The sequence below is a fragment of the Columba livia genome, chromosome 11 (genome assembly GCF_036013475.1).
Source record: "Columba livia isolate bColLiv1 breed racing homer chromosome 11, bColLiv1.pat.W.v2, whole genome shotgun sequence".
NCBI lineage: Eukaryota > Metazoa > Chordata > Aves > Columbiformes > Columbidae > Columba > Columba livia.
Genome location: NC_088612.1, coordinates 21623534 through 21646427, shown reverse-complemented (window position 1 = coordinate 21646427; position 22894 = coordinate 21623534). Strand labels below are relative to the sequence as shown.

The following is a 22894-nucleotide window of genomic DNA, read 5'->3' as shown; positions in this document are numbered from 1 at the left end:
GCTGGAGACTCATGGTGGTTTGTCCTCCTCCTCTGTCAGTTGTTCAACCGCTCTGCAAGAAAGAGGGAGAACCTGCTCTTTCCCATGACAATGACTGTGTCCCCATGCAGAAACAGTGCCAGGGCGGGTGGAATTCCCTGACAGGACACCAGAAGCAATGGACAGGAGAGGAAAAAACTTAATGCCAGAAACAATGGTGGTCAAGATGGGGAAAAGGTTCCCAGCAAGGCTGTAGATTCTCCATCTTAGAAAATGTCCAACAGCCAACCAGACAAGGCCCTCAACAGCCTCCTCTTCTTGACCCTGCTTTGAGCCAGGCTTGGCCTGCATGATCTGCACCTCAGCTCTTGTGTGATTTGCTGAGCCGCTGCTGGATCCCCCATCCAGAAGCAGCCATCAGGAAGAAGGGAGCTGAGACGGGGCAGGGCCAGAGCTCGGGAAACCTGCAGAGGTTTGTTGGGCACAGGGCAGGAGAAGGGGCACTGATGTCAGTCCCAGGGCTGGGAGCACAGGAGAGGAGGGCTGATGGGAATGCATTAAAGAAATGACCCAACAGCAAGGCTGTGGAGGTGTGTGCATGCTGAGGAAAGCTCTGAGAGAGCTAAAACTTGAGGTCCCACTGAGTGTTGAACTCAGACCAGTGGATTCAGAGTGCAGAGTGCTCACCATTACACCATGGGACCTGCTGAACACCTGTTGTCTTTCTCCTGTGGCCACCCCACTGCAGCCATATGGTCCTGGGTGAGCCTGGCACTCTCTCCATCTGCCTGGCCATCACCAAGTACAAACGCTCTTCCTCCAGGGCCACCAGGCACCCCCTACTCACAGGGCTTTTCAAGGGAATGCCAGAGCTATTTGCATAAGCCTCACATGCCTTCTGTTACAAGATCCAGGCTGCTAAGCCCTGAGAATCTCACTTTCTGTTCATAAGACCTGGTTATGAAGTTTCCAGCTTATGCTCTTCAACATTGCCCCTCACAGAGTGCATTGATAGCCCAGAGTTGGGTGGTTTGATGCTTGTACTTGTGCTCTCTAGTGCTGCTTCCCTGCGCCCCCATGTTAAAGACCCTGCATGATCCAGACTGCTTTCCTCTGCTAGGATTGTCTTGGCTGACTTCAAACCCTGGGCCTTTCTTCCAGGACACACTGTTCCCTTCTGTCCCAAAGTAGCCTCTCCCTCAGTGAGAATGGCGTTCATCTCCTAAGGCTGTTCCAGACTCCTTCACACCAGGCTCCTTTACCTGCACGAGCAGGATGCATCTTCCCTCTGCTCTTTCCCACTCTTTTCGTTTCTTCCTCCTCTCTCAGCCTGGCTTTTTCTGCCCTTTCTCGATTATGTCTTCACAGAGGGGCCACACACATTGCTGATGGCTCAGCTTTATGGTGCAGCAGGTGCACTGCAGAGCTGGAACTGTCCACATCCCACACAGGTCTTCCCCTTACCTCTTGACACAGAGGTGGTTCCCACACTAACAGGCTTGTCCTCCTTCCCAGCTGCAGAACCCTGATAGTCCCCTCTTGTTCCTGGGAAGGCGGGGACTGAGCTGCCTGGTGGCAAGTGGGAAACAGCAGTGTCCCCAGGACATCCCCTGCCTGCTGGGGGAACTGTGTGCTGTGTTCTGGCTGCTGGTCCACAGCCTCCTCTGCACTGGAAGCGGTGCCTGCAGAGAAAGCAAAGGAGAAGGTGTCAGTGGCAGAGAGAGGGGGCTCAGGCACTGGGACAGCCCTGGGCAGCCCTGGGTGTCCAGAGGGCAGGAGGGCAGCAGTGCAGGGAGCACCTGGAGAGGCAGTGTCTGGTGGGGCTGGAGCGAGGCCAAAAGCAAGTAGCAGAGGATGGTTTTGATCCATCGACCTCTGGGTTATGGGCCCAGCACGCTCCCGCTCCGCCACTCTGCTCCCCCCAGCAGCTCTGCAGGGACCTCCCCAGCTCTGCCTGATGCTGCCTGGACCTGCCAGCACCAGCACTGCTTCTCAGGCCTCCTGCCCTACTCTTCCCTGCACCCATCACCAGGCTGCACCAAGCTCTCCCTGCAAACCTCAGTGTCCCCGCACTCGGGCTGGCAAGTGCAAGGGCATTGCTTTGTCCTTCTCCCCTCTTTGGCAACCCTTGCTGTACATACAGACTGGGGGACCAGATGCTGGAGAGCAGCTCCACGGAGAAGGATCTGGGGGTTCTGTTTGACGTCAAGTTGCACATGAGCCAACAGTGTGCCCTGGCAGCCAAGAGGTCCAACCGTACCCTGGGGTGCATCCAGCACAGCATGGCCAGCCAGGTGACGGAGGGGACTGTCCCGCTCTGCTCTGCACTGGAGCGGCCTCACCTGAGACACTGTGTGCAGGGCTGGGTGCCATGGGATAAAGAAGATATTAAGCTACTAGAGAGTGAGCAGAAGAGGGCTAAAAAGTTGCTGAAGTGTTTGGAGAAGAAGCCAAATGAAGAGCAGCTAAAGCCTCTGGTTTTGTTCAGCCTGGAGGACACTGATAAATAAAGTGCACTGGAGTCTCTATGAGGTCTCTCAAAAGCATGGGAAGACACAGCCCCGTATTTACCCTAATTCCAAACACAGGTGATTCCTCCTCCTTTACCCATTGACTGAGGTACTTGGAGCACACAAGCTTTGTGATCTGCCTTTTGTATTCAGCCAGCAACATCCCCTTATGTGTCCCCCCACCAACATTCCCTGTAAACTGACTGGTTAAATCTATAAGTTTTAGCTTGGAGAAGAGGAAACTAAGGGGTGACTCATTAATGGTTATCAATATGGAAAGGGGGAGTGTCAGGAGGATGGAGCCAGGCTCTTCTCAGTGACAACCAGTGACAGGACAATGGGCAATGGGTGCAAACTTGAACACAGGAGGTTCCATTGAAATCTGAGGAGAAACTTGTTTGGGGTGAGGGTGGCAGAGCCTGGCCCAGGCTGCCCAGGGAGGTTGTGGAGTCTCCTTCTGTGCAGACATTCCAACCCGCCTGGACACCTTCCTGTGTAACCTCATCTGGGTGTTCCTGCTCCATGGGGGGATTGCACTGGATGAGCTTTCCAGGGCCCTTCCAACCCCTGACACTCTGGGATTCTGTGGTAAGTCTGTTGCACTCCATTGTGTCAAGATACGGGCCTGGTCACCACTGTAAAAGGCAACAAGTTTAATATATCTGCAACATAAGGAGCGGTAAGGGGAATGTCCATCTCTGATGGATACAGAGGGAAACATAGTGACAGAAGATGAGGGAAATGCTGAAGTACTAAATGCCATCTTTGCCTCAGTCTTTAATAGTCAGAACAGTTGTGCTTCAGGTACCCAGCCCCCTGAGCCAGAAGACAGGGATGCTGAGCAGAATGAAGCACAAATAATCCAAGGATAAATGGTTAGCGTCCTGCTATACTGCTTGGACATCCACAAGTCTATGGGGCCAGATGAGATGCACCCAACGTTGCTGAGGGAGCTGGCGGAGGTGATCACTGAGCCACTTTCCATTAATTATCTGCAGTCTTAGCTAACTGGGAAGGTCCCAGTTGACTGGAATTTGGCTAACGTGACACCCATCTAGAAGAAGCGTCAGACGGAAGATCCAGGGAACTACAGACCTGTCAGTCTAACCTGGTGCTAGGGAAGGTCATGGAGCAGATAATCCTGTGGATCATGACATGGAATATAGAAGAGAACCATAAGATCAGGCCCAGTCAACGTGGGTTTATGAAAGGCAGGTTCTGTTTGACCAACCTGATCTCCTTGTACGACAAGATGACCCACGTAGTAGATGAGGGAAAGGCTGTGGATGTTGTGTAGTTAGATTTTAGTAAAGCCTTTGACACCATATCCTACAGCATCTCCTGGAGAAGCTGCAGCTCATGGCCTGGATGGTGTATCTGCAATGGGTAAAGAACTGGTTGGATGGCCGGGCCCAAAGAGTTGTGGTGAAAGGAACCAAATCCAGTGGGTGGCTGGTTATGAGTGGTGTCCTCAGGGCTCTGTACTGGAGGCAGTTTTGTTTGGTCTCTTTGTCAATAATCAGAATGAGGGGATTGAGTGCACCCTCAGTGAGTCTGCAGATGACACCAAATTGGGTGAAAGCGTTGATCTGTTGGAAGGTAGGAAGGCCATACAGAGGGATCTGGACCAGCTGGAGCGTTGCGCTGAGGGCAAGTGCCTGAGGTTTAACAAGGTGTCGTGGTTTAAGCCAAGTTAGCAGTACAACCAATAGCCATTCGCTCTCCCCCTCCCCTGCCCCACCCCAGCAGGGTAAAGAATCAAAAAGGAAGGGAGAAACTCGGATTGAGATAAACACAGTTTAATAAAATAACTAAAATAACAAAATACTAATACACTACTAGTAAATATCTATATATATATAGATAGATATAGAGAGAGATATATAAATAAGAGAAATAAAATATACTCAAAACAATTCCAAATAAACTCTGGCCACAAATGAGCAGCTAATCCCAGCAAGCCACACCTGGTCCTAAAGCTGATCCCAGAGAGAGAGAAAGAGAGAAAAAAGGCAGAGGAGCCCAGAGGCCTCTGCAAAATGGCAAAAGGCTGGGCTGAGTGTCCCAACTGAACTTTCTGGCTACCAACAGAGAGAGAGAGTGAAAAACCAGAGAGATCACTAGAGCCAAAACTGGAAGTTTCTTGCTCCCCAACTCTCCTTAAATCATTAGCAGGATACTAATGGGATGGAATACTCAAATTGATCAGTCTGGATGTCAGTCAAGCTCTGCTCCATTTCTGCCGCCCTTCCTTGATGCCTCACACCTGTAAGCAAGGTACTCAAAATGTCCTTGGCTCTCAGACCAAAGCAATTAAAAACATTAACTCTGTGTTGGGGTGTTATCTGCTTGTTCTCAACTAAGTCCAAATAAATAGTGTGCTAGCTATGAAAAAGGAAAGTTTTCTAACTGCACAAAGAAAGCTAACCCATTTTCAGTCAAACCAGCACACAAGGCCAAGTGCTGGGGCCTGCACTTGGGTCACAACAACCCCATGAACGGTGCAGGCTCAGGGAAGAGTGGCTGAAAAGCTGCCTGGCAGAAAGGGATCTGGGAGTGTTGATTGACAGCCAACTGAACATGAGCCAGCAGTGTGTTCAGGTGGCCAAAAGGCCACCAGCATCCTGGCATGTATCAGGAATAGTGTGACCAGGAGGACTAGAGCAGTGGTGGTGCCACTGCACTCGGTGCTGGGGAGGTCTCACCTCGAATAGTGTGTTCAGTTTTGCGCCCCTCATCATAAGAGGGTTATTGAAGTACTGGAGAGAGTGCAGAGGAGGTGATGAAGCTGGTGAAGGACCTGGAGCACAAGTGTGATGAGGAGCAGTTGAGGGAACAAGGTCTGTTTAGCCTTAAGAAAAGGAGGCTGAGGGGAGACCTTATTGCTATCTACAACTGCCTGAAGGGAGGTTGGAGAATGGAGGGGGTTGGTCTCTTCTCCCAAGAAACAACTGATTGGACAAGAGGAAATGGCCACAAGTTATGCCAGGGGAGGTTTAGATTGGATATTAGAAAAAGATTTTCCCGGAAAGGGTTTTCAGGCAATGGAACAGGATGCCCAGGGCAGTACTGGAGTCACCATCCCTGGGGGGGTTGAAAAGGTGTTTCGAGAAGGTTCTTAGGCACATGGTTTAGTGCTAGGATTGGGTTATGGTTGGACTCAGTGATGCTGAGGGTCTCTTCCAACTGAAAAGATTCTATGATTCTATGATACGATTCCATGACATGAAACTGTAATCCAGGCTAAGACTGAAGGTGCTGAATGTCTGTGTTAAGACACACAAAATCTCAAAATTAAGTACTTATAAACTGCTGCATCCCACACTAAAGTTGGGATTTGGTACCCAAGTATAAGTAGATATCCAGTGCTCTTAGGAATGTCCTTAATTCACAGGCATGGAGTGTGACAAAGGAACTGCAACAGACGTGTCCAGTTCTGGATCCAAAGGCAAAGTCAGGGTAGGATACTTGAGGACATTTAACATGTCTGTAGCAGTTCATGTAAATACAGATCAGTGGTTTCATCATTCAGCAGATCCTTCCAGTGGTCTGACTCAAGTCAAATGTTGAAAATATCATGCTCAAGTTATGTCCACTCAAAACATAGCATTTTTTTCATGGCAGATCTCTTCTCCGGGTTCCTAAGAGTGTAGATCAAGGGGTTCAGAGCTGGGGTGACAGCACTGTACAGGAGAGACACTTGCACATCCCTTTGAAGGGAGCTTCCTGAGGAGGGTGGTGTATAATTGAAGAGCACTGGTATGTACAACAGTGCCACAACGGTGAGGTGGGAGGCACAGGTGGAGAAGGGCTTCCATCTTCCTTCCTGGGACCGGACTTTATGGAAGGTGAAGAAGATGAGGTAGAGGTAGGAGAGGACTATGAGAGCAAAGGAGCCTAGTGCAACAGATGTGGTAATGACATTGAGGAGGGTCATGTTGAGGCTGGTACTACTGCAAGCCAAATTCAACAGTGGCTTGATGTCACAGAAGAAGTGATGAATGTGGTTGTGGCCACAGAAAGTCAGCTGAGAGGTCATGACTGAGTGTATCATGGCATGCACAAAACCAATGGACCAGCTGGCCGCAGCCAGCAGCAGACAAGTCTGGGGGCTCATGACAAGGGTGTAGCGCAAAGGATTGCAGATGGCCACGTAACGGTCATAGGCCATGGTGGCCAGTAGCACAACCTCAGTACTTCCCAGGAAGTACATAATCAAACACAAAAGAAACTAACATGGACAAAAATAAAACTTGAATGTAGTCTTCTCCTATTTCTGTCAAGAACCAAGAAAATCTTCAAATAAAGCCTTCTACCTATGCATAACAGCACAATATGTAAGATGTGAAACATGGCTACTTTCTCACCATCACCCACACTCATATTTCAGTTGTCCTCATCTGTAACTTCCTGCTGCAACTCCTGATCCCATCAATAAAACTCCTAGCTTCTGATGCTTTCTTTCCACTATTGTGCCTACATTTCATTAAGTCGCTTTCAGTTTTCACATTTCTAATGGTTACCATCTCTTCCAGACAGTTCTGAGATATGAAAAACTGCACAATTTCCAATTTTGTATAAACAGCCAGCAGAACGTGCCCCAAGGTATCATACAGGCCTCAGCATTTCTTTTGGTTGCTGATGAGAATAAAGCAAGAGGCTGCCTGAGCTTGTGATCACAAACTGCTTTTCCTATTGGACTGTATACTCTGCCTAAAGAATGTCTCTAGGTTGCTCAGCAGCAGACGAATGGGACAAAAGCCAAGATCTCAGCTCCCGCAATACTGTGATGGAGCAAGACTGAACTTGCAGGAGACGAGTTACCTGGTGCAAGTTCCAGACGAACGGGCTCATCCCACTGAAAGTCGGTCATACTGCCCAATGAGACAACACGGTCAGTTCTGTCACCATCGTTCGTCTTCTGAAATGCAAATGGGTACACACTTGCTTTCAGTTTTTTTTTCATAAAGAACAAAGAACAAACTCCCGACATTATTCTACTAGAGCAGGCAGGCACAGCTATTTCTGGCTTACAACAGAGACCCCAAATTTTACAAGATGAGTAGTTTTCTCTGTACATTCAAAGCAGTGATGATTAAGATTGACGAATCCAACTAGAAAAATATAATTACTTGCAAAATATGCCTTTTAAATACGTTAGAAAATATACATATAGGTTAGAACATATCCTCAGCAAAGCTGAGGATAAATCAGAATATTTTGTGGAGTTAAGAGACCGAGAATTTCTGCTCTCCTTTTTTCTGTGGTATCTCCTTGACATTCTTGTAGCTGAGAGATCAATGCTGCAGCTGTGATGACAATGACTACTATGAGTTCTCAAGGGCTTGTAGTTATTCAGGTAGGATGCATGGAGGAAGCTTTGCAAATGGTACTAGAAATCTCTGGTGACCTCATTAGAGGAGGAATAAAGATTTTCCTTCATGTCCAAAATGTGCAAAATATAAACAACCTCATGTGGGAATTAAATTTCCTATTGCTTTGTTCACTCTCCTGAGGTGAGATTTCTGAATCAATGGGGAATTGCACAGCAACATAGTGTTGCCTGAAGAAAGTGCGTAGATGAGCACCCGTAAAACAGAAAAGATAAAGTGAAACAGTCCACAAAAAACAAACAACCAATCTACCTCTCCTCCTCAACACCCCCCCCCTAAAAGATCTAACACAAAGATCTCCATCTCGGTGCACAGAGTTTATGGCTGGAATTCCTCCTGAGTTGTGCAACCCCAGCTGACCTGAAGCAGTGTTTGGGCAACATTTCCTAAATCTCTTTCAAATATTAGAATTAGAATTAGTATTTGTGAAACCTCACATTTGTTCCATCCATTGTGCTCTCTTTGGATTTCTGATGTTTTATTTTCGCTGTGGTTTCACAGATAAGGATGAGATTCTGGCGTCTTTGTAGCAAAATACTTGCCAAATTTGCATCTCAATGTCAGGAGTCAGCCCAAGGGCTCCTAGTTTCCTTTCTGAAGCAAAACAGCCACCCATAGAAATTGTGGGATCCATACCAAGGTCTGGCTGCCCTACATACCACTCCAATAGTAAGACAGTTTTGGATATTCCTGGTTTATAATCCCACACCCAGGTCCCACCAGCAGCAGAGAAGAGATTGAAAATAAGAAGCTATAAGATGATAGGACAGACTGCAGAGATGAGGTGCAGGGCTCACCAGGTGAGTGCATTGACTGGCCCTGTTTTCATGGGACCAGTCCATTTTTATACCCTTTCCTGTTTACCCTGCCTTTGTTTGTCCCTGTTTACCTTCATCGAGTCATTGACTGACAAGGTTTGGTTCTTCTCAATGTCTCCCTTATCGTTTGTCCCTTATTACCATGTCAAGGGAGTCAGTTTATTCTCCAATTTTCTGCGACTGCGTAAGCATCGTACCTCTCACACTCCCCTCTCTTGTGGGGAGAAAATTAAAAGGAAGTGGAAAGAGTTGTGGATCAAGGTAATGACAGTTTAATAAGGGGAGAAAAAGCTGTGTGCACAAGCAAAAATGGACTTAATTCACAACTTCACATCATCAGGCAGATGTCCAGCCACTTCCTAGGAAGCAGGGACTCAGCATGCCTAAGTGTGGCTTGAGAAAACAAACACCTTAACTGTGAACATGGTCTCATCCTCCTCCATTCCTTGAGCTTTTCTTGCTGTGCGAAACCTCATATGGTATGGAATATCCCCTTGGGCAGTTTGGGCCAGCTGTCCTGGCTGTGTTCCCTCCAAGTCACCATCTTATCCCAAGACTTCTGGTCTTTGTGGAGAGACAGACTTGACTCTGAACAAGCACTGCTCACCAATAGCCAAAATATTGGTGTTTTTTCAACACTCTTTAAGCCAAAAATACAAAGCACACACCACACAGCACTCACTAGGAAGAAGGCTGACTCCATGCCAGCTCAACACAGTACAATCTCCTCCCCTCATTCCATGCCATCTGCATCATGCTGAGGTCCAGCATTCTCTGAAACATTGAAGTATCCTCTGACCATCCCATTCACACATTGTGTTAATTCTATAACCGACTGAAACCTTTCCACTTGCCTAAGCCACAATGCATTAAAATCTTTTATCCTTCTACCCCATACAGTATCACAGTATCACAGTATCACAGTATCACAGTATCACAGTATCACAGTATCACAGTATCACAGTATCACAGTATGTTTGGGATTGGAAGGGACCTCAGAAGATCATCTAGTCCAATCCCCCTGCTGGAGCAGGAACGCCTAGGTGAGGTCGCACAGGAACATGTCCAGGCGGGTTTTGAATGTCTTCAGAGAAGGAGACTCCACAACCTCCCTGGGCAGCCTGTTCCAGTGCTCTGTTACCCTCACTGAGAAGAAGTTTTTTCTCAAATTTAAGCGGAACCTCTTGTGTTCCAGCTTGAACCCATTACCCCTTGTCCTATCATTGTTGGCCACCGAGAAGAGCCTGGCTCCATCCTCATGGCACTCACCCTTTATATATTTATAAACATTAATGAGGTCCCCCCTTAGTCTCCTCTTCTCCAAACTAAAGAGCCCCAGCTCCCTCAGCCTTTCTTCATAAGGGAGGTGCTCCACTCCCTTAATCATCTTGGTTGCCCTACGCTGGACCCTCTCCAGCAGTTCCCTGTCCTTCTTGAACTGAGGGGCCCAGAACTGGACACAATATTCCAGATGTGGTCTCACTAGGGCGGAGTAGAGGGGAAGGAGAACCTCTCTCGATCTACTAGCCACTCCCCTTCTAATACACCGCAGGATGCCATTGGCCTTCCTGGCCACAAGGGCCCAGTGCTGGCTCATGGTCATCCTGTTGTCCACCAGGACCCCCAGGTCCCTTTCCCCTACACTGCTCTCTAATATGTAATTTCCCAACCTATACTGGAACCTGGGGTTGTTCCTGTCCAGATGCAGGTCTCTACACTTTCCCTTGTTAAATTTCATTAGGTTATTCCCCGCCCAACTCTCCAGCCTGTCCAGGTCCCGCTGGATGGCAGCACAGCCTTCTGGTGTGTCAGCCACACCTCCCAGCTTAGTGTCATCAGCAAACTTGCTGATAGTACACTCTATTCCCTCGTCTAAATCGTTAATGAATATATTGAATAATATTGGCCCCAGCACTGACCCCTGAGGCACTCCACTAGATACTGGCCTCCAACTAGACTCCGCACCATTGACTACCACTCTCTGGTTTCTCTCCTTAAGCCAGTTTGCAACCCACCTCACTAGTCTATTGTCTAGACCACACTTCCTCAACTTAGCTGTGAGGATGCTGTGGGAGACTGTGTCAAAGGCTTTACTGAAGTCAAGGTAGACCACATCCACCGTTCTGCCATCATCCATCCACCTTGTTACATTCTCCTAAAAGGCTATGAGGTTGGTCAAACATGACTTACCCTTGGTAAAGCCATGCTGACTGCCCCTAATAACCCTCTTATCCTTGATATGCCTTGAGATGGCACCAAGGATTAGCTGTTCCATTACTTTCCCAGGGACAGAGGTGAGGCTGACCGGTCTATAATTACCCGGGTCCTCCTTCTTGCCCTTTTTGAAGACTGGAGTGACATTTGCTTTCCTCCAATCCTTGGGCACCTCCCCCGTTTCCCAAGACTTGGCAAAGATGATGGAGAGCAGTCCAACAATGACTTCAGCCAGCTCCCTCAGCACCCGCAGATGCATCCCATCTGGACCCATGGATTTATGGATGTCCAGACTATTTAATTGCTCCCTAACCCAGTCCTCATCAACTAAAGCAAACTCCTCCATTGACCTGGCTACATCCGGGGTCTCAGGGGTACAGGGCTCCCCAGGACAGCCTCCGGCAGAGTAGACTGAGACAAAGAACGCATTCAGTAATTCTGCCTTCTCTGTATCTTCTGCCACCAGGGCACCCACCCCGTTCATTAGTGGGCCTACATTGCCTCTGGTATTAGTTTTATCAGCTATGTATTTGAAAAAGTTCTTTTTGCTGTCCTTGACCCCTCTCGCCAGCTGTAATTCTAAGGAGGCCTTGGCTATCCTAGCTGCCTTCCTACATCCTCTAACAGCAGCCTTATATTCTTCCCAAGTGGCCAGCCCCTGCTTCCATGACCTGTAAACTCTCCTTTTCTGCTTGAGCATACCCAACAGATCCCTATTCAACCACGCAGGCCTCCTGGCTCCCTTCCTTGACTTCCTTCGTGTGGGGATGCTCTGATCCTGAGCGTGGAAGAAGCAATCTCTGAATGCAATCCAGCTATCTTGGGCCCCTTTTCCTTCAAGCAGTCTTGCCCATGGGATTTCCCCCAGCAATTGCTTGAAAAGGCCAAAGTTAGCCCTGCTAAAGTCCAGGGTTGCAATTCTACTTGCTATTCTGTTCCTGCCACCCAAGATGCTGAACTCCACCATCTCGTGGTCACTGCAACCCAGGCAGCTCTCAACCTTTACTGCTTCGACCAGACCCTCCTTGTTAGTGAGGATGAGATCCAGCAGTGCACCTCTCCTAGTCGGTTCCTCCACCATCTGCATGAGGAAGTTATCATCAATGCACTGGAGGAACCTCCTGGACTGTGGCTGGCTGGCTGAATGGTCCTTCCAGCAAACATCAGGGAAATTAAAATCCCCCACAACAACCAGGGCCTGTGACTGTGAGGCCACTCTCAACTGCCTTTATTTTCATTTCCTATTTTATCCGTTTTTTATTCCCAAAATCCACTCTTAGCAGCACTTGTTACATTTACTACTGTAGTGGATTGGGCTGCAGCTGGACTCCCACCCAGCTGTTCTCTCATGTCCCCTCCTCAATAGAACAGGACAGGAGGATAAAATAAGATGAGAAATCTCTTGAGATAAGTATGCGAAGATCATTGACTGATTACCATCAAAGGCAAAACAGGCCAACTTGGGGAAAATTGATCTATTTTTTGCCAATTAAAATACATTGGATGGTAAGAAACAAACAAACAAAAACACCTGCCCCCACCTCTCCTTATTTTTCCCAGGCTAAACTTAACTCCTTCATTCCCCGATCTCCTACAGTGATGTGATTTAGGTAATAATGACACAAAGTGGAAGAGAAAATACTGCTTGGGTATAAGCAATTCTAGAATTGGGACTGAAATTAGATCGAAATAAGCTGAGAGAAAATAGAAGCATGAGCTCCATTTCACTTTACTGAACACTCCCTCTGGCAAGCCAGAGAAAGAATCAGACAGAAAGTACCAGGTTCAATGAGTTATGGATCCATCCCATCCCTTAGCTTTCCCTCAGTCCACATAAGAAGGGAACTAATTAAAACAAAGCTACCACAGCGAGCTGGCGCTGTTTCAGCTTACCCTTTCTGTCCTGAACTGAGCAAGTTACTAGCTAGTTTGGGAAAGAGATCTTTGTTCTGAGTGCAAAAAAATCAGATCAAGTCCAGACTAGAACCCAGTCTCTCCCACCAGTAGCAGGGACACTTGCAGGAGACACGGCTCCTCCCCTCCAATCGTGAGCTACTAACTTGATTCTCAACGCGTTATTGAGGGTCCTTTCTTGAGGGGGAAACAATCCAGGCTATAATTTTTGCATTGATGCAGAGGAAAACAAACATCTGTTTGCCAAGCCAGAGAGTTTGCCTCCTTAATGGACATGGAGGTAGAGGGGGTTGGGGGGATAAGAATTTTGTAATCTACTTTGTAATATTCCTGCTATGACCTGGGTTCACTTCTTTGTTTGCAAGGCCTGAGGTACAACAACTATAATTTATTCCAATACGCCAAGTAAAAAAGGGCAGATATTTCAAGGACATTGTATGGAACTGAACTGTATAGGCCTCTGAGGCCTACGTGTCCAGCAAGAGAGCAAGAGTCGAGCAGCCTACGTGCCTGACATGACTTTGTGCAGGCTTGAGTGAAAACAAAAGAAAGAGTGTCCAGTGAAGAAAAGAGTCAGCAAGTCAGCAATTTTATAAATACTTTTTGCTTAACACTAGAGCTTGTGCAGATTTGTTAAATCCAATCACTTGTTAGTTTGTGAACAGTAGTTATTATCCAATTACCTGCAGTATTCTGATGGGTGGGTAGGTCAAAAAGATAATGAGGGAGAATTGTAACAAACAATAAATGTCTTCACTTCAATTCACATTGGATGTGTGGAGCCTGTGGTTTTCGCCCTTGCAAGTGGTGACCCCGACGTGATCCGCAAGAAGTTACGGAGGGTGGACGACTGCTATGAGGAACGAGCCTCAGCTGGAGATGGCGCAGCTGGACCGTGACCGGGGCGCAGTCTGTGGGCTGTGTCTCTCCTGTTTGCTGCGGTAGAGACGGGAGGAAGAATATCATTGCAACGGACAAACGAAGAGGTGAGCAGCTGGAGGCGAGAGGAGGTGGGGCAGAATATATCTAATGAAGAAGGGGCAATACTGCAGCTCCTCTTGCATATCCTCTCTAGGAGAGGAGTGAAGTATGAGGAGAATAACCTAAAAAGACAGGGACAATGGGTTTCCTACCAATCCGTCAGGAGCTTTTCAAATAGAGACTTGGGAAAAAGTGGGAAATGCGTTGTGGGAAGCAATCAGCCACAGTGAAAAAGGTATTAACAACCTTGCAACCACCTGGTGGCTGATAATTTCTACATTGAAACAGTTAAAAGCCGAAAAAAATGTTACACAGAGCGCCTTCGTGGCTTTGAGTCCAACTTGCAACAGTTAAAGGACAAAAGGACTGTTACGAGCCACAGTGATTTGAAACAGGCTTTTCCAGTTCAATTGCAAGCGTTTGCTCCTGATCCAGCAAAGTATTCACTCCCAGAAGAAAAGACAACAGAGGAATAGTCTGCACCTTTTCTGAGGGAAGAATTGCCAAAATAACAGGACGAGTCTACTGACGATATGGACATTGATCCAAATGCACCCTCTGATTCAACGAAGAAGAAACAGTTTTTTCCTCCTTTGCCACTGTCTACACTGCCTACTCCTGAACCTCCGATTCATCCTGGGATTCCGATGAAGCCTAAATGGGCCCAAAAGCTTATTCGGAAGGTAGAAGATTTGGAGAGACAGCAACAGATTCAACAAGCTCAACTAGAAGACCAAGAATGCAGAGACGACATTACAATGCATAAACTGGAACAGAACACCTCTGATAGGCATTCTGGGGAGGGAAAGGGAGGAGATGCAGGTGGCAATCCTACCATGAGGTGGCAAGGTATTACAAAAAATGCATTACTTGAGGGCGAAGTTTTGCCTTCTGTGTATCCGGTAATGCTGGGAGGTACAGGGAATGACGGGAGAAAGAACTCTAGTTACTGGGCTCCTTTTCCCTGGGAAGTAGTCAAGGAGGCAAGGAAATCACTAAAAGAACACGGGTTACAGTCACCTTATACTCAGGCATTTATTGATAATACTTTTACTACTTAATCTTATGAATCCATTGGATTAATGAACGTCGATGCAAATGATATTAACAACAATTCAGCAGCTACTCTGGTGGACACGCTGGTATGATATGGTACAATAAGCAGTAATACAGAATTTAGAAAGGGGTGACAGAGATCCATTAAGAACAGCTGCATTTGATATGCTCACAGGCTAGGGAGAGTTTGCTGATGTACAAAGACAAGCTAGGCTCTGCTTGTGCCGATATTGCATCTGTCAATGCACTTAGCTAGGGAAGCATTGAAAACTCTGCCTGAGGATGAGAAAATTATAACGCCATGTACTAGTGTTAAGCAAGGTCAAAATGAGTATTACATGGCCCTGGGGGTCCCAGAGAACCATGCAGCGGCCAGAAATGAGCTGATGGGTCAGGCTCAAAGGGTTCCAGTAAACAGGTTTGTGTTGGGCTGATGAGTAGCCACTGCGGAGTTCTGCAGGCATCCATCTTAGGGCCAGATATCTTCATAAACAACTTAAACGCAGGACTTAATGGAATGTTAAGTAAGTTCACCAATGACACAAAACTGGGAGAAGATGTTTTTTGGCTTTTTTGGAAGGAGGGCTGCGGGTGGGTTGGTTGGCTTGGTTAGTTTTGGGAAGGATTTGTTATTATCTAGTCTCTGTGGGCTGCTTTATTTTCACTCTTCTACTTTGCAGGTGCTCATCTACACACTACGTTGCTGTGCAATTCACCATTGATTCAGAAAATTCATCTCAGGAGACTGATCAAAGCAATAGGAAATTCAATTGCTGTTGATATTTTGCACATTCTAGACATGAAGAAAAAACTTTCCCCACCTCTAATTTGGTTATTAGAAATTTCTGGTAGCATTTGCAAAGTTTGCTCCTTACATCCTACCCAAATAGTTACAAGCCCCTGAGAACTCACAGTAGTCATTGTCATCACAGCTGCAGTATTGATCTCTCAGATACAAGAATGACAAGGAGATACCACAGAAATAAGGAGAGTAGAAACACTCTTAACTCCACAAAATACATCATCTCGTCCTCAGCTTTGCTTTCTGGCTCTCAGTCAAAGGGCCCTACTGCAATGAGAAAAGTGCTGATTGACAGTGAGGTGAGGATTGAGCAGAACTATTTTTTTATATTATGTAATTTATATAGTTGGAAAAATAGGAAAACCTCAGCATGAAAAATCTTGTATTTACATTTGTGTTTAGTTAGAAGGAAACTAAAATAACAATAACAATAAAATTGAAAATAAAAGAGAATAAGTTTGGGAAAACTATTTTCTTTTGACTGCATGTGCTGATCAGTTTATCACAGAAAATATTAGTCAGCATCGGGGAAACAGAAGGGAAGTGTTAGAAACAGAAGAAAAAAAAGATGTTCAGAAGGAAGAGAGGAAAGGGATTAGATCACCTGTGGTTGGCTGAGAAAAACAGGCAGAACCAGAGGAGGTAGTGGAACACACCTGAATGAATGCTGTCTTTCTGCAGATGCATTTCAATGAGGAGGGCTTTGGAGCCTAAAGGTGGCAAATCACATGGAAGAAACTGAAGCATTGGTATTGCACAGAGAATGGCATCTCTAACTCTGGCAGTGCAGGTGATACACTAAAATATTGATAAGGCTGTAATATTATCAAACCTAATGTTTCCAATGGAGCTTGTTCAATGATCAGACTAAAAGCATTTTCAGAGAAATATGGTCAGTGTTCCAGAGTGGACGCATGTGTGCAACATGCTCATGTTCTTTTATGGTGAAATTAGTTTGGAAGCTCCCTGTTTGTTTCCTGTTTTCATGCTGAAAAACTTAGCTAAGGAAGCATGAGAAAAGGAGTGATTGGGCTGGAGACCTCTCTGAATGGCTTTCAAAAATAATTTGTTTTAAGTATATAGTACAGCAGAATGGATGAGAAAGACTGTGAAATGTACCTATATATGTTTTAACCTCTTTAAAAGATGTATTTTGAAAGTCATTATTTCTTCATTAGTTGGATTGATCAATTTTAGTCATCACTGCATTGAGTGTACAGAGAAAACTACTCATCTTGTAAGATTTGGGGTCTCTGTTGTAAGCCAGAAATACCTGTGCCTGCCTGCTCTACTAAAATAATCTCAGGATTTTGTTCTTTATTCTGGATGGTTGGGAATCACCCAGAGACAAACAATGGTGACAGAACTGACCGTGTTGTCTCAGTGGGCAGTATGACCAACTTTCAGTGGGATGAGCCCGTTTGTCTGGAACTTGCACCAGGTAACTCGTCTCCTGCAAGTTCAGTCTTGCTCCATCACAGTATTGCGGGAGCTGAGATCTTGGCTTTTGTCCCATTCGTCTGCTGCTGAGCAACCAAGAGACATTCTTTAGGCAAAGTATACATTCCAATAGCAAAACCAGCTTGTGATCATAAGCTCAGGCAGCCTCTTCCTTTATTCTCATCAACATCCAAAATAAATTTTGATGACTGTATGGTACTTTAGAGCACCTTCTGCTGGCTGTTTATACAAAATTGGAAATTGTGCAGTTTTTTGAGATGGAAGAATTGTCTGAAAGAGACGGCAACCATTAGAATGTGAAAGTTGAAATTGGCTTAATGAAATGTAGGGACAATAGTGGAAAGAAAGGATCGGGAGTGAATCACTTGAGGAGTTAAAAGCTTTATTGATGAGTTCAGGGGTTGCAGCAGGAAGTTACAGATGAGGACATTTGAAATACCAATGTAAGGAAGTAGTCCTGTTTCACGTCTTATTTATTCTGCTGTTACGCATAGGAGGAAGGCTTTATTTGAAGAGTTTCTTGGTTCTAGACAGAAATAGGAGAAGACTACATTCAAGCTGTTTTTGTCCATGTTAATTTCTTTTATGTTTGATTACGTCTGATGTTTTGTTATGCTCTTGCTGCTCACAACTGTGGAACCTTGACATTTTGCTTTTGTTTCTTACTGTTCTAGCAATGATGAACCAGACTGAGTTCAGCGAGTTCATCCTCATGGGTTTCACTGATATCCAGGGGCTGCAGCACTTTTTCTTTGTTTGCTTCCTCTTGCTCTACTTGACCAATCTTCTGGGAAATGGTGCCATTGTGACCATGGTGATAGCTGAGCCCCATCTTCACACACCAATGTACTTCTTCCTGGGGAACCTGACATCCTCTACTCCACAGTCACTGGTCCCAAGATGTTGACTGGCCTTCTCTTTGGAGCATCAGCCCATCTCTTTTGGTGGGTGCTTGGCCCAGCTTCACTTCTGCCACTTCCTGGGCAGTACTGTGGCTGTGCTACTGGCCACCATGGCCGACGACCGCTATGTGGCCATCTACAATCCTTTGCGCTACACCCTTGTCATGAGTCCCCGGACTTGTTTGCTGCTGGCTGCGGCCAGCTGGTCCATTGGTTTTGTGCATGCCATGATACACTCAGTCATGACCTCTCAGCTGACTTTCTGTGGCCACAACCACATTCATCACTTCTTCTGTGACATCAAGCCACTGTTGAATTTGGCTTGCAGTAGTACCAGCCTCAACATGACCCTCCTCAATGTCATTACCACATCTGTTGTTCTAGGTCCCTTTGCCCTCTCCTATCTCTACATCATCTGCTTCATCTTCCATAAAGTCCGGTCCCAGGAAGGAAGATGGAAGCCCTTCTCCACCTGTGCCTCCCACCTCCCTGTTGTGGCACTGTGGTACATACCAGTGCTCTTCAATTATACACCACCCTCCTCAGGAAGCTCCCTTCAAAGGGATGTGCAAGTGTCTCTCCTGTACAGTGCTGTCACCCCAGCTCTGAACCCCTTGATCTACACTCTTAGGAACCAGGAGATGAGATCTGCCCTGAAAAAAATGCTAGGGAAAAATTCATGTTCCTGGAGGAATGTGACTAAAACAAGGACAAGGCTCAGAATGTAGTTTACTCCACCTCTCCTGTTTCTAAGGAGAAAGCTCAGAAGGACACTGTATTGCAAAAGCCTGGAAAACAAACAATTATCTCATGTAGTTTAACACATTAAGAAGTTAATTGTTTAGATATGAATCAAAGGGGAGATATTCATGGACTTGAAGCTTATTCCATCGTATTTACATGCCATATGTATGGTAGCCCATGTGGTCTCCGGCTTCTAAAACAGATGCATTTGTACCTCTTGCAGGACATGAGGCAGAGCTGACAGCCCCATGCAGGTGTCCTGGATGATCTGATAAGAAATTACTTGACAGCTCTGTTTTGGCAGCAGAATGACCCTCTGGTCATTCAGACCTCCTGTATAGATGAAGAGAGTTAGCATGTGTTATGTTTTGGGCGGACATAACTTGAGTGTGATATTGTCAACGTTTGATTTGAGTCAGCCCCCTGGAGCGATCTGGTGAACGGTGAAACAATTGATCTGTATTTACATGAACTTCTACAGACATGTTAAATGTCCTCGAGTAACCTACCCTGACTTTGCCTTTGGATCCAGAACTGGACACGTCTGTTGCAGGTTCTTTGTCACACTCCATGCCTGTGAATTAAGGACATTTCTAAGAGCACTGGATATCTAGTTATACTTGGGTACCAAATCCCAACCTTAGTGTGGGGTGCAGCATTTTATAAGTGCTTCATTTTGAGATGCTTTGGGTCTTTACACAGACATTCAGCACCATTCAGTTTTAGCCTGTATTACAGTTCCATGTCATGGAATCATATCATAGAATCATAGAATCATTTGGGTTGGAAGATACTCTTAGGATCATCAAGTCATACCATAAAATAACTCTAGCACTATTCCATGTCTCTAAGAACCTTTTCTAAACACCTTTTTAACCCCTCCAGGGATGGTGACTCCACCACTGCCCTGAGCAGCCTGTTCCAATGCCTGAAAACCCTTTCCAGGAAGAAATTTTTCCTGTATCTAATCTAAACCTCCCCTGGTGCAACTTGAGGCCATTTCCTCTTGTTCTATCACTTGTTACTTGGGAGAAGAGACCAACACCATCCATGCTCCAACCTCCTTTCAGGCAGTTGTGGATAGCAAAAAGGTCTCCCCTTAGCCTCCTTTTCTTGAGGCTAAACAGACCTTGTTCCCTCAACTGCTCCTCATCACACTTGTGCTCCAGGTCCTTCACCAGCTTCATCACCTCCTCTGCACTCTCTCCAGTACTACAATATCCCTCTTATGATGAGGGGCCCAAAACTGAACACACTATTTGAGGTGAGACCTCCCCAGCACCGAGTGCAGTGGCACAACCACTCCTCTAGTCCTCCTGGTCATTCCTGATACATGCCAGGATGCAGGTGGCCTTTTTGGCCACCTGGACACACTGCTGGCTCATGTTCAGTCGACTGTCAATCAACACCCCCAGATCCCTTTCTGCCACCAGCTTTTCAGCCACTCTTCCCAGAGCCTGCAGCGTTCATGGGGATGTTGTGCCCGAAATGCAGGCCCTCGCACTTGGCCTTGGTGAACGTCAGAAAACTGGCCTCTGCCCAGTGATCCATCTGGTCCAGATGCCTGTGAAAACAAGATTAAACAAAACTCGTCCCAGTACAGAGCCCTGAGGACACCACTCATAACCAGCAACCCACTGGATTTGGCTCCTTTCACCAAAACTCTATGGCCCGTCCATCCAGCCAGTTCTTTATCTATCAAAGATACACCACCCAGGCCATGAGCTGCAGCTTCTCCAGCAGATGCTGTGGGATACGGTGTCAAAGGCCTTACATAAAATCTAGGTACACAACATCCACAGCCTTTCCCTCATCTACTACGTGGGTCATCTTGTTGTCCAAGGAGATCAGGCTGGTCAAACAGGACCTGCCTTTCATAAACCCACGTTGACTGGGCCTGATCTTACAGTTCTCATGTATGTGCCATGTGATGTTACCCAAGATCATCTGCTCCATGACCTTCCCTAGCACCAAGATTAGACTGACAGGTCTGTAGTTCCCCGAGTTCTCCTTATGGCCCTTCTTGTAGACGGGCATCACATTAGCCAACTTCCAGTCAACTGGGACCTCCCCAGTTAGCCAGGATTGTTAATAGATAATGGAAAGTGTCTCAGTGATCACCTCTGCCAGCACCCTTGGGTGCATCTCATCTGCCCCCATAGACTTGTGGATGTCCAAGTAGTGTAGCAGGACGCTAACCATTTATGCTTGGATTATTGGGTTTTGATTCTGCTCCCCGTCCCTGTTTTCTGCCTCAGGGGGCTGGGTACCGGGAGCACAACTGTTCTGACTATTTAAGACTGAGGCAAAGATGGCATTTAATACCTCATCCTTTCCCTCATCTTCTGTCAATATGTTTCCCTCGGTACCTCTCAAGGGATATTCTCCTTAGCGCTCCTCTTGTTGCCGACATATTTACAGATACATTTTTTGTTGCCTTTTACAGAGGTGACCAGGCCCACATCTTGACAAAATGGAGTGCAACAGACTTATCACAGAATGTTAGTGATTGGAAGGGACCTGGAAAGCTCATCCAGTGCAATCCCCCTATGGAGCAGGAACACCCAGATGAGGTGACACAGGAAGGTGTCCAGGCGGGTTGGAATGTCTGCAGAGAAGGAGACTCCACAACCTCCCTGGGCAGCCTGGGCCAGGCTCTGCCACCCTCACCAGGAACAAGTTTCTTCTCAGATTTATGTGGAACCTCCTGTGTTCCAGTTTGCACCCATTGACCCTTGTCCTGTCACTGGTTGTCACTGAGAAGAGCCTGGCTCCATCCTCCTGACACTCCCCCTTTTCATATTGATAACCATTAATGAGGTCACCCCTTAATCTCCTCCTCTCCAAGCTAAAACTTAACAGTTTAACCAGTCAGTTAACAGGGAGTGTTGGTGGCGGGACACATAAGGGGATGTTGCTGTCTGAATACGAAAGGCAGATCGCAAAGCTTGTGTGCTCCAAGTACCTCAGTCAATGGGGAAAGGAGGAGGAATCACCTGTGGTTGGGATAAGGGTAAATACGGGGCTGTGTCTTCCCATGCTTTGGAGAGATCCCATAGAGACTCCAGTGGACTTTATTCTTCAGTGTCCTCCAGGCTGAACAAACCCAGTGACTTTAGCTGCTCTTCACTTGGCTTCCTGTCCAAACACTTGAGCAACTTTTTAGCCCTCTTCTGCACACTCTCTAGTAGCTTAAGATCTTCTTTATCCCATGGCACCCAGCCCTGCACACAGTGTCTCAGGTGAGGCCGCTCCAGTGCAGAGCAGAGCGGGACAGTCCCCTCCCTCACCTGGCTGGCCATGCTGTGCTGGATACACCCCAGGGTACGGTTGGACCTCTTGGCTGCCAGGGCACACTGTTGGCTCATGTCCAACTTGACGTCAAACAGAACCCCCAGATCCTTCTCCGTGGAGCTGCTCTCCAGCATCTGGTAACCCAGTCTGTATGTACAGCAAGGGTTGCCAAAGAGGGGAGAAGGACAAAGCAAGGCCCTTGCGCTTGCCAGCCCGAGTGTGGGGGAACTGAGGTTTGCAGGGAGAGCTCGATGCAGCCTGGTGATGGGTGCAGGGAAGAGGAGGGCAGGAGGCCTGAGCAGCAGCGCTGGTGCTGGCAGGTCCAGGCAGCATCAGGCAGGGCTGGGGAGGTCCCTGCAGAGCTGCTGGGGGGAGCAGAGTGGCGCAGCGGGAGCGTGCTGGGCCCATAACCCAGAGGTCGATGGATCAAAACCATCCTCTGCTACTTGCTTTTGGCCTCGCTCCAGCCCCACCAGACACTGCCTCTCCCTTGCAGCGTTCACCAGGTGCTCCCTGCACTGCTGCCCTCCTGCCCTCTGGACACCCAGGGCTGCCCAGGGCTGTCCCAGTGCCTGAGCCCCCTCTCTCTGCCACTGACACCTTCTCCTTTGCTTTCTCTGCAGGCACCACTTCCAAAGTGCCCATCAGGAAAACAGAGATCATAAAGCGTTCTAAACATCTCCGTAGTGAGGAAAGGCTGAGGGGGCTGGGTTTCTTTAGTTTGGTGGAGAATGAGGGGTGACCTTATTTACGTTTACAAGTATATGAAGAGTGAGTGTCAGGAGGAGGGAGCCAGGTTTTTTTAGTGACAGCCAGTGATAGGACA

At 47.0% G+C, this 22894-nt stretch overlaps 1 protein-coding gene, 1 non-coding gene and 1 pseudogene across 2 annotated transcripts; 2 read left to right on the top strand and 1 right to left on the bottom strand.

Annotated features, from left to right (window-relative positions):
• Positions 1–6075: 6075 nt before the first annotated feature.
• Positions 6076–6702, bottom strand: LOC135580538 (olfactory receptor 12D1-like). The gene has a single exon (XM_065076358.1). It carries the CDS (start codon positions 6700–6702, stop codon positions 6076–6078), a length of 627 nt encoding a protein of 208 aa, XP_064932430.1.
• An 11102-nt stretch (positions 6703–17804) lies between these two features.
• LOC135580516 (olfactory receptor 12D2-like) lies at positions 17805–19025 on the top strand (annotated as a pseudogene).
• A 3416-nt stretch (positions 19026–22441) lies between these two features.
• TRNAM-CAU (transfer RNA methionine (anticodon CAU)) lies at positions 22442–22513 on the top strand. Its single transcript has one exon. It is a non-coding gene; the product is annotated as a tRNA-Met (tRNA).
• The last annotated feature ends 381 nt before the right edge of the window (positions 22514–22894 follow it).